The following is an 11,921-nucleotide window of genomic DNA, read 5'->3' on the forward strand; positions in this document are numbered from 1 at the left end:
TCTTGTTGTTGGCTCAACAGTGCGGTGTACATCTGCTTCTGCTGACTCAACATCTCTGTTACTTGGGCCGCTGAAATATAATCCTCTTCTGCTTCAACATCCTCATTCGCTTCTGATTTATTAGCTCTTCTCACTCTTGGAGGCATTTTAATAGTTGTAGAATTTGTTCAAAGACTTGAAAATGTAGAAGATGTGAAAAATCGTAGAACAGACAAGAGGAGCAGTAAAGACATCTGCTCTCGCTTGCAACCCGGAAACAGCCCCGATGTTTATGTTTAATTTGATCGAGTCAGTATTCAGTAGTCCCTCGTCTAATCATGATTAGCTCATCATTGCATACCGTTTGTGTCCCTCAAGTAAATTAGACAGAATCGATGTACTTCATTATTATTTTCACAATTTCTGCTTCCATAAAAGCAAATCACAATACCATCTTTTGTGGCAAAGTCTTAGAATTTATTTGTTTGACATACCACAGCTTTTCATAGCAACATAATGCAACTTGTTTTGCAACAGTTTACAACTTTTCTACGTAAATATTGTGACTCTAATAGATAAATGTAATTTAAATACAACAACTTTTTAGCAACATGTTGTTTTTTCTGACAGAATATCCAAACATTTATATCAAAATTTTTAATAAAACACTGCTGCCAGTAATAATGATACTACCAATAATATTAATAATGAAGATGATGATAATAATCTGACTTTCCCAGGGAAATGTTATGACTTTTCTTTAGGAAATTCTTTCCTGTCTAAATATTCTAAATTGAAGATGGACAAAATCTGATATTTCTGAAAAAATTTTCAGTTGAATCTCAAAATTTCAGTCCTTTACAAATAATATTGTATAAACAAAGACTACTATGAAGCTGTCACTCAAACAGTCACTGACTTTTAGGTTTAAGTGCATAAATGAATCTGATTCAGGCATTTTGCTGTTTTACGCCTGTGAAAACTTTGTATTAAAATGAAGTCTTTTCAGACCTGGGTAGATTTGACAAAACATTCAGAGATTCCAAACGTCCTGTTTCTTTGTCAGATGTCGATCTTCATCTTCTTTTTCTTGTCCTATTTTCTCATGCTGCTCTCTGATGGACTGACTCCTCTTCATCATCATTTTCATCAGGCTGCCATCAGTCGCACATGGGTTCATGTAGTTGCGTTTAATTCATGTTCCTCACCTTCTGTCCATCTTTCCTGCTCTTCCATCATATCCAACTTCTCTCCATCCTTCTCCTCACTCTTCTTCTGTGGTGTTTTCAGTCTGATAGTTTGTACACCAAGTCCTGACCTCGTGTTCAGTCTTTGTGTGTTTTTTACCTGTATTACCTTATTGGATTTCTGCTGAACAGTATGCACAGAAGAGTTACTGTTTTCAAATCAGATTACGGAATGTAAATCTAACATTTTAAGAAAATAGTGACAACAAAGGTAAAATAATGACTTTATGAAAATGGCTATAGTATTGTGAAAATGTTCCCAAATGTTAAAACCTTTCTATCAAAAATGTTTTCTCTGAAATATTTTAACTGTATCCTCTGTTCTTAATTTTTGTGAAATATTACTACTTGATTCTCTGAGTAATTTGACTTGATTTAATCTCGTATATTCTCTAAGTGTTCATTTTATTAAGAAATGTTTTTCAAAATGTTTAGACCTTTGTCATATTTTAAAATCATACAAACATTGGGACTTGGTGTGCACGTTGTCTAATGCTGGCTAATGGTCAATGTCTGTGCACTTTTGAAGAGTAGCTAACACAGCCCTAATCAATTACCTGATTGGTCCTCTGTGGTCATGGCAGCATTTCAAACAGTAAAATTTTAAGTGAAAAGAAAATCCATATAACTTTAATTTGAGGATTGCACTCCACACAGAAGAAGAATATATCAAAAACATTAAATTTTTCCTCTGAAATGTGTAAATTAAGATCTGGGTAGAGGCAGAGGCCTGATCGAGCCATATTTCATACAGTAAGGTTCATAAGTAGTTGGACAAGGACACGGTTTGTGTGCTTTTGCCTCTGTAAGGGGTTTCACAAAAGCATCACTAACTGTTTAGGAATTGGAGCATTTTTATACACAGCCCTCTGTTTTCATAAACTCAGAAGTAATTGAACAGTAACATAAAAATATATATGTAATTATTATATTTAATACGTGGATGCGAGTCCTTTGCAGTTGGTGCCAGAGGCCAGGGGCCCATGGAGGTCACTGGAGTTGCCTCCTTTGAGATGCTTTGTTAAACCTTTACTGCAGCTGCCTTCAGGTTGTTGCTTGTTTGTAGGTCTTTGTCTTCAGTAAGTGAAAAGCAGCTCAGCCGGGTTGAGGTCAGGTGACTGAGTTTGTGATGCTTGAAAAAATGTATTCATGGTTTTATAGCTGTTCCTCTTCCAATGATTTTCTATGGGAATAATGCTTTTTGGACCAGTGTGCGTCACACACAAGATGAACGTGGGAATTGTAGTAGCTTGGTTTTGCCGCTATGCCAAATTTGCATCGCAGAGCTATTCCTGGGGGCTTGGTTCTGTCTATTTAAGTTTATTTCCTACATGATTTGAATGTAGTTTTTTTTGCTCTAGTCCTCTCTTTGGTAATCTCGGGTTCCTGGTTAGCTCAGCTGTGACTGACAGATGATGTTCTAACATGATGTCCCCTCTCACAGCTACGGAAGGTGGAGAGGGACAAAAAGACGATGGACAAAGAGATCGTGGAGCTCACCAACAAACTCCTGGATGCCAAAATTACTATCGACCAACTGGAGGAGCTCAATGTGAGTATTTAATATTTTTTACTCTTTGTTTTACATTGTTGGTGACATGACAATTATACTACAGAGGAAGAATTATGTATCCTCACACTAAACAAACCAGTGCTGGTGGAAGGATGCTGTGTGACCTAGTGATCAGGTCAGGTGGCAAGTTGCCCTGGATGTATATTCCTATGCAGTTAGCTGTGATGGCTACACACCTGGTGGCTGTATGTTGTAGTTGCTTTGCTTCTGAATCAGAGACAAGTGTGAGAAATGATTTGACTGACAGTGTTATTTCTGAGCACATTCGGAGGCTAACCTTGATTGACGAGTTTTCCTTTAAAGATCCCCTAAACTGAAAAACATGGTGTTTTATGTTTATATGCCCTAAAATGTCAGACTTCTACTGCACTGACTGGTGCCTGTGCACAGTCACTAACAGGGCGTTTTGACATTATTCTGCCCAAGGGGGCAGTGTCAGTCCACTTCCTAGAAATCCTGATTCCAAACATTCGGAGGAAAATCAAATTTGTGATGAAGCAAAGCTTCTTTACACTGTTTATATAACTACTATTTAGCTAATACTGAGATGGTGTGAGACATGTGCCATTATTAACAGCTTGATTGATATGGTTTTGGCTTCTGGCAGTAGCTCTGAGTGCTGCAGTTAGCCGGCTGCTAATAATAACATAAGTTCCTGGTCTTCTGTTAATGTTACTAGATTAACTTTTGGATCAACTTAAAAATTGAGTTACTGACATGCTATCAAATGTCATCTTCAACACCCACCTCACCTGCAGAGCCATCAGCATTGCTGATGACATCTCCCACCCCTCACACTCCCACTTCAGACTCCTGCCTTCAGGGAGAAGGTATCGGAGTCTTCAGGCCGACTCCACCAGACTTACAAACAGCTTCATCCACCAGGCTGTGAGGATGCTGAACACTGTTCACTACCTCCCCCCCTTCTGCCCCTGGACCATAACCCACCACAGAACATCAAAAGATATAAAAAGACTACCTCTGCTGTTTGCGCAAACTCAATACATTCCCCTTTTTGTCATATTATGTGTATATCTGCTGTTGTTGGTCATTTGCGATACTGTCCATGTAAACCTCATATGCTATTAGCACCTCATCACCAACGCCCTGGTGATGCTGAACCATCTGACAATCTCCTATTAATGTTTGCACTACTGTCACTGACTGTACACGGTTTGGAGTCACAGCTTATTGGCTCTACCGTTTAGATTTATCATAATTACGTCAATACAATTTTATTCCATTCCATTCTTATTCTACTTTATTCTATTTTAGGTCCTAAATGTTATGGCACCCAATACTAGGTGAGAGAGAAACGGTATTTCGATTTTCTCTATGTCCTGCACATATGGTGAATTGACAATAAAATCCTTGACCCTTGAACCTTATGAGATGTGCGGCTAGTTACCAGTGTTTAACAACTAGCATTAAGCCACGTTTGGCTCACTGCCAAAGATAAGTTAACCTCATGCTAACAGTTAACTTGGCCTCAAGCAAAAATAGAGAGATACTGACATACTATCAAACATTACTAGCCGGTTTGAGACACATACCACTGCTGGAGTATTAACAGCAAAGCATCCTGACCAGCTGCATCACTGTCTGGTACGGCAGCACTACTGCTATGGACCACAAGCGCCTGCAGAGAGTGATAAAGACTGTGGAGAAGATCACCAGGACTCCACTGCCCTCTCTGCAGAGCATTTACCACCACAGGGTGCATAGGAAAGCTGCCTCTATCCTCAAAGATCCCACCCACCCCCAGCATGGACTATTCACCTTCCTACCCTCTGGCCGGAGGTTCAGAAGTGTGAAATGTAGGACCACTAGACTGACTAACTCTTTCTTTCCCTCTGCCATCAGACTCCTAAACAGCTGACTCAAGAACTACCTCATATAATGCCACCTGTAGTGTTTACATACTCGGATCACACATGCATAGTTGCACACTCACTCCTGACTATTTGCACGTGCTGCTCCCATGTAGCATACATTCTTGCTTCAGTATATTGTGTTCTTGTTGTATTTTCATTATGCTTCTTTCATCGACTGTTTTACAGTACCTTAGATTTTGAAATTTAGATTTTGTTACCTATGTATGTGCATTATATTTCACTTTTATTGTGTACGTTTCCTAACTGTGCACATGACAATAAACCCTTGACCTTGATGTGACCGGGAAGGTTAGGCTGTTGAACCGAGTGCTGATGGCCTGCTTCTGTGTTAAATGCTAACATTAGATTAATGCTACATTTTGGATCAGCTGAGATAATGAAGAGGCACTGACATACTGTTTATACATTTGCATACACTGTATTTGGATCTTCATAGATCCTGGAATTCACAGTCATAGGCAAACGTTACAGAGCTTCACTGAACGTTTTTGAGGAAAAGCTGTGTTGGACTATATATTGTTTATAGTAGAGTAGTTCTATATGCATATATAAATATTAGCATGTCTCTGGAGTGGAACGTTAAGGAGCTGAGCCTTCCTGTCTTTATATCAAAGACTGGCTTTTACATAAAATTGAGACCTGACACACCTACAGGCTGTAAAAAATAAATATTCAGTATACCAGTGTGCAGAAATGTCTCACTTTTTATTATTTATATTGTTTATATTTATAGTACCTTGTCTGATACTTTTCTAAAACGCTGGGCGCCTTCTGTCCTTTTGCTGCTGTAGCTTTGTGAATTTCTCTGTGGGACTAAGGCCGCGTTCGGACTGAGTTTCAGAAGTGTGAAAAATGCAGCCCTCTCCATTTTTATGGGGGAACTGTGTTCACCGCAGCTGGCACCAGCACCGTAAGGGGCTCCGGCAAAACAATGCAGCCCTGTGCTCCTATTTTTTTTTACCTTCCCATTATAAAAACTAGTCTGAATTAGTACTTTGTAGACTAATTCCACAAACATTATAATCTGCTTTTACTTGCACTACTTATGTAAGAAATTACATAAGAAAATACTCATTTTTCGCTGGTGCTTGGAACTTTATAATGGAATTACTCCAAAAGTACACAGTACTAATTACTAATACAGTACTAAATGCAAATATATTTGGTCAGTGAAGAAAGTTTCATTTCACATCCAAGTTAGAGAGGGTTACATTTTGTCCAATTTAAAGTATTTCAAAAACACAGAGTAAAATTAGTTCACAGTATTTGTGCATGTGAGATGAACCTGCAGCAACAACACGATGATGGTGACGACTCTGTGTTCAGGAGCGGTACAGGCAGGACTGTAATCTGGCCGTGCAGCTGCTCAAGTGCAACAAGTCGCATTTCAGGAACCACAAGTTTGCTGACGTAAGTAACTCTGAATCTCTAAGTAACTCTTTTACTGTTAAGTAAAAGTAATGAATTAAGTGGATGTGAACAAAGCCTTAGTTTCAGCTGCATTTCATCTTCTTCAGGGTCTGGAATGTGCGTAGTACAGAGAAACTAAGTGATGTTGATGTTGGACTGTGAATGAGAAGTGTTGAGCAGAGTAATGAATGCACTCGGAGCTGCAGAATCACCGAGACGCTCCTTTAATGTAGGACACTGGCTAATATGCCTGATGGCATTAAGGGAGTGTGTGTGTGTTTCTCTGTGTGCTTATTGACTTCTCTGTTTCTGCTGATGCTTCTATTAGTTCCATTAGAGTTTACAGAGACTCAGCTGTTACACACTGCTGGCTTCCTGGAAACACTTAAACACTGTGTGTGTGTGTGTGTGTGTGTGTGTGTGTGTGTGTTGCAGCTGCCCTATGAGTTGCAGGACATGCTGAAAAAACACATGAAGAGCAGCCTGCCGGAGCAAGGGTCTAGCCCTCAAGACACGGACACGCTCAGTTTGACTCCTGCTGATGTTGTGCCGACCTCCGTCATCGCCCGGGTCCTGGAGAAACCCGAGCCGCTGGTTCTGAACTCCGCCCAGTCCAGTAGCTGCGGTCATCCTGTCGCAGAGGACGTCTTCGTCCATGTGGACATGACGGGCCCCGTGGGGACTGAGGGTCTGGGCCAGGAGAACTGCAGTCAGGTGCCGTCACAGCAGAATGGGTCCTGCCTCAGTCAGAGCAGTCTGGACGGGCAGTCGGGTGGAGAGGAGGCAGGCGGAGCTCCGTCCTTTGAGAAGCTGAACCCGTACCCGGCGCCGCCACCACCCCACCCCCTCTATCCGGGCCGCAAAGTCATCGAGTTCTCATCAGACGATAAAGTGAAAATCCCCAAAAACTCACCATTGCCCAACTGCACCTACGCCACGAGGCAGGCCATATCCCTCAGCCTTGTGCAGAGCGACGAGGAGCGGCTGGCCCCTGGAAGTCCCGCTCCCTCCTCATCTTCCAGCAAGGGGGGCGGAGTCAACCAGCCATCACAGCGGGATGCCGCCAGTGAGCCACTGTCCAGTCAGTCCAGCCCCTTCAGCAGCCCGCCACAGGTAACCTGAAGCCACGCCCTCCAACACACATCTGATTGCTCTGAGATTTCAGGTGAGAGATCACAGGTGGGACCAGTCTCTAGTTTCAGTAAAATACTGATCCGCTTCATATCAAATAGGAGCAGGTTATACAGATACATCGGTAGGATTTAAAACCAGGGATTTAATTAAATTAGAAGCTAAAATAAGACCAAACAGCACTAAGGGTGCAAACCTCTGCCAGGGCAGCTCACTGTCCCCATAGTGCTGTTCCACCTTATAGCAAAATCCCCATGATACTGTGAATTCCATAATATGATTCCTTGACCATGAAAACCTTGGCCTGGGATGTGGAATCGCATTCACATCATAAGTTTGAGTTATTCAAGAAAAATGATATTTTACTAATGGCGGTTTTTCCATCAGGATCTACCTAACTTTTGAAGATATGTCAGATCTGTTGGCACCTGTTACAAGTCCTTAGCATTGTGTGTTGTCTCACAGGAGCCAGTTTTCTGTGAGCCCTATAAATGTGAACATTCTGGTCCAGCAGACTTAACCTCTTTGCCACATCGAACAGTAGAATAACTACTGTAGTCCAGGTCGTACATATTTAGACTGTTCCACATGTTTGTAAGTCAGAGTTGTTAATAAAATGCAGTGAAGTCTCAGCTTTAATCTGAGCAGGTTTACATCAGTGAAGAAACAACTGCTCAAAGTTCAGGGGTCACCAGTGACTGGACAGAAGCATAGTGTGAAGGCTGAACTGTATCAGTTAAACAGTCCCAAGCTTAGCTTAGCTTAGCTTAGCTTATCTTAGCGTAGCTTAGCGCATCTAAGACTTGGGATAGTATCCTAGGCCTGGGTGATGTGTACATTGAGTTGTGGCTTGAATCTGAAATAAATCACAAAGCTTGTTCTGATTTTAAACGTTTTGTATTTTTGAATCTGTAACCTGACGCTGTCTGCGGCAAGCGTGGCCCAACTTGTGTGTTAGGCTCATGTGAGGCTCTGCCTGCAGCTACAGGTCTGCTTAAAGCTCAAGCTGTTTCTGCGCTACCACTAACATCTTCATGTTAGTGAGGTCAGCTGCTGCAGACTGTTGTCTTCCTTTGTGCTGGGAAGTTAACATTATGTTTTCATATGTTCAAAAAGGTTTGCCGTGTTTCCTGTCTTCACAGTTTACAGCAGCGACCAAACCACTAATGTTGTTTGACACATTTCATCACCCTGTGTCTGAGTCTCCTCATGGTCTCAACACGTGTCAGCTACTTAACCCTAATACTACGTTCTGATAGGACGATATGCAGCAGTGCAAGAGGCACATTTATGAATTCAAAAATACTCATAGTTTCCATGGACATGTTTTTGTAATTATCCAGATGGTTTTATTGTCCAGCCCTGAGCTGCACCAGTATTAAATGCTTGCCCGAATAAATTTTAAGAAGTGAATGAAAGACACCCAGATTAGGGGAGAAGACAATAAATTCCACATTTCCATCTTGTTACCTCCTGCAGACAGATATAAAACTTGGACTGTAATGAACCCAGTAGTTTCAGTGTTCCTGCTGTCCCCCCTCAGGCGCCCAGTGTCCTGGCGAGCTCCGGCAGTTCGGAGGAAGACCTCCTGGCCAACTGGCAGCGGATGTTCGTGGAGAAGATGCCACCATCATGCGAGAGCTCCCTGGTGCGCCGCACATCCTTCAGCAGTCAGACAGCTCAGGAGTTGCAGAGGACGAAGCAGGTGGCGGGGCGTGGGGCCACCTCCTCCTCTGACCGCCACCAAGCGGTGTACTCGGATGGCGAGGAGGGTTCATCAGCGAGGAGCTGGACACCGAGCCGCGGCTCTAGCCTTGACACAGACACTGACACCGAGCTGCGGCCCAGCAGGAGGGGGCGCTACAAGGGAGACAGCTCCACAGAAGAGGGCGAAAGGCTGCTGATGAACCTGGAGGAAGATGGCGGCAGCGGGGACACAGCGGACACTGTGGCAACCAGCCCCACCAACAGGAAGGAGTTTGAAGAGGAGGAGAGTTCAGCCGAGGAGAGAGACATTCTCCCCCACGACCTGCCCGTCATCTCGCCCCGTCTCCTGGACTTTGAACACACCCTTGGCACCACCACCTCACAGCGTCCCCAGAAGAGCCCAAAGAGGATGGGGGTCCACCACCTGCACCGCAAAGACAGCCTGACCAGAGCCCAGGAGCAAGGCATGCTGCTGGACTGACGCTCGCTCACCCGCACTGTGCTCTCTGTGCTGTAGGTCTCCATGGAAACTGACCAGTCCATCACAGGGGTCAGAGGTCACGGCCATCCAGGATATAGCCATACTCTACCGTATGCTGCCGAGCTCACCACCTGACCACCGTGTGTGTGTGTGTGTGTGTGTGTGTGTGTGTCTGTGGGGCTGACCAGCCAGAGAGGACTCTGGGTGTTTGTGTGGATGTTTGTTGTTAAACTTCACACAAACATATAATGTATATAAGCAAAATAAAGTGTATTTTTCTGTAATAAAATCAAATCCTAGAAGTATTTATAAAGAGTCAGAGATTAACAGGTCTTAGAAAACTTTCTTCTTTTTTATTTCTTGAAAAATGTTGAAGATAAAAGTCGGATCAACACTAAATGCACCATGGCCAATGGTCTGTGGACATTTCTGCACACATTTTATTGTTCTCTGTATAAGGTGTTTTCAGAAACGTGTTTCGGAACGTGATTATTACTATTATTATTTTTAATACTGAATAATTTAAAAACACTCTTTTGCAAAACTAAATAAAATCAAAAGGATTTATCAAGTCTCCTTCAGAATTAAATATTTGGCATTTGACACATTTCCACCAGAATGTAAAGAGAAATTTTCAGAACCAATAACTGAACATTCAAATTAACAAATAAAATGTGAACATGTGATTTTTTTTTTTTTTTTAAACAGAGAACTGTACAGCGTTTGGCCATACAGTGTACTTTGACAACATACTTGTGGTCACAAAGTACTAAACTTAACTTTTGACCATGTAGTGTACAAGAAAATGAGTTAAGTATTATACTTTGGTCAGGTGTCTGCGTGCATATGGCCACAGTCTGTCGTTCTGATGTCCAGTACTTTAGTCCATATATGTGACTCTCATTGGGTTTCCACTAACAACCTTAAAGGCGTGGCCAAAGTATGTGGACACTTAAGCTGACAGTGCTTTGTGGCCACAAGTGTGGGGTCACCTTGTGAAATTTAAAGTGATAATTAGTATTAGAATCAACAATAAAAACCCCATATTGGTGTGCGTGTGTGCATGCGTGTGAGTGTGCACGTTCATGTATGCGCGGAGTAGAAGAAGAAAAGAAACTAAAAACATTTACAGACATCTTGGTTATGTATCCTGAACAGGAGCTTTTATTTTGGAAGAGAGCAGGTGAGACACACCTGGACGAACACACACACACACACACACACACACACACACACACACTCAGCGCCTATCACTCTCTAGGGAAGGTTGTGAGTATGACACCAGGCCAGGCAGACTTATTTTTCTCTTGTCATGACATGTTATTTAGTCACCTGATTGGTTCACTGGGGAGTCGCAGATATTTGACCTATGACCCTGACCCCCCCCCCACCCCCCGGACACGCAGGGGCCGCGGCTCCCACCTGGAATGTAATATCAGCATTTGTTTTTGCTGTCACTTTTTTGTTTTGGGGTGTTTTGTGCTCTGGAGCTTCAGTCCTTTAAGAGATTAGTTTCAGTTTGGTTTGATTTATTGTTGTTTTTCTAACCGGCTTGTTTTTGTGTTCGGATGTTCTCGTGGTCCTCCGGAGACTTGTTAGTGCCAGAAACAGAGCCTTGTGTTTTACAGTTAAATACTAGATTCAGTAACTCATTTGTTAAATGTTTTTGTATTTAACATGGAACTTAAGTTTACTTGTTTAATGCTCATTGTTCAGGGCCGTACAAGAGTGTTGTCCAGATCAAATACAGTCTAAAACTGGCAAAATCTCACATTTAAATTGGGAACTATGTGAACAAGATTAAACATTTTATTTTGTACCAGTAAAGTTCTGAGGTTTGACACTTGCCCAAACGAGGAGTGTAAACATCTGTGTGAGCAGTTTTCTCACTGTATTTTACTTTTACTATTGTTCCTAATTATTTTTGTTTTTTCTGTATCTGGCACTGACGAGCCTCCATACATTACTGTACTTTTTTGCTTTGTTCTTTTCTGAGGTCCATGACTGTGATTGAATGTTGGCTGGTTGCCTCGTCACAGCTCTGATTGTGACGCTCTCCGATGATCAGTGATAGAGCCACTGACCGACTGCCTGCAGGTTTCCCAGCGGAGTCGAACAAAGTCTGAATTTGTGTTTTAAAAACTGAAGGCAAGACGGTTTTTGTTTGCTGTGGCGATGCTGACCGTTTTTTTCTGTCTTCTTCTTGTGGCAGGAAGTGATTGTATTGATCAGCACCGAATTCAGTTTGTTGATTTTAAAGTGTTACAATCTCTGGGTGTTTGATTAATCAGTGTTTTTCATTCTCAGTTTGAGCACTTCACTCTGTGATCAGTTTGGTTTTGTCATCGGTAAATTGATCAATTAGTCTTTACCAATCGCACGTTTAGCGTCCATTATAGTAGTAATGTTTAAAAACCTGTTATTCTGGGATTGCAAACTATTGACTTTATCTCGAGATAATGAGGGTGAACATGAGCGCCAACCATAGAATGTTGCTC

General features: G+C 42.2%; 1 protein-coding gene across 2 annotated transcripts in view; it reads left to right on the forward strand.

Moving 5' to 3' along the window:
- tjap1 (tight junction associated protein 1 (peripheral)) overlaps positions 1–10,813 on the forward strand; it is a 49,166-nt gene extending 38,353 nt beyond the window's left edge. For both annotated transcript variants that reach the window (XM_020622262.1, XM_020622263.1), the window contains exons 7-10: positions 2,671–2,778; positions 6,021–6,104; positions 6,540–7,217; positions 8,779–10,813. In XM_020622262.1, coding sequence (XP_020477918.1) covers positions 2,671–2,778; positions 6,021–6,104; positions 6,540–7,217; positions 8,779–9,423 — 1,515 coding nt within the window. In that variant the 3' untranslated portion in view covers positions 9,424–10,813. The remainder of the gene's footprint in view (positions 1–2,670; positions 2,779–6,020; positions 6,105–6,539; positions 7,218–8,778) is intronic.
- The last annotated feature ends 1,108 nt before the right edge of the window (positions 10,814–11,921 follow it).

The sequence above is a fragment of the Monopterus albus genome, unplaced genomic scaffold (genome assembly GCF_001952655.1).
Source record: "Monopterus albus unplaced genomic scaffold, M_albus_1.0 scaffold277.1, whole genome shotgun sequence".
Lineage (NCBI taxonomy): Eukaryota > Metazoa > Chordata > Actinopteri > Synbranchiformes > Synbranchidae > Monopterus > Monopterus albus.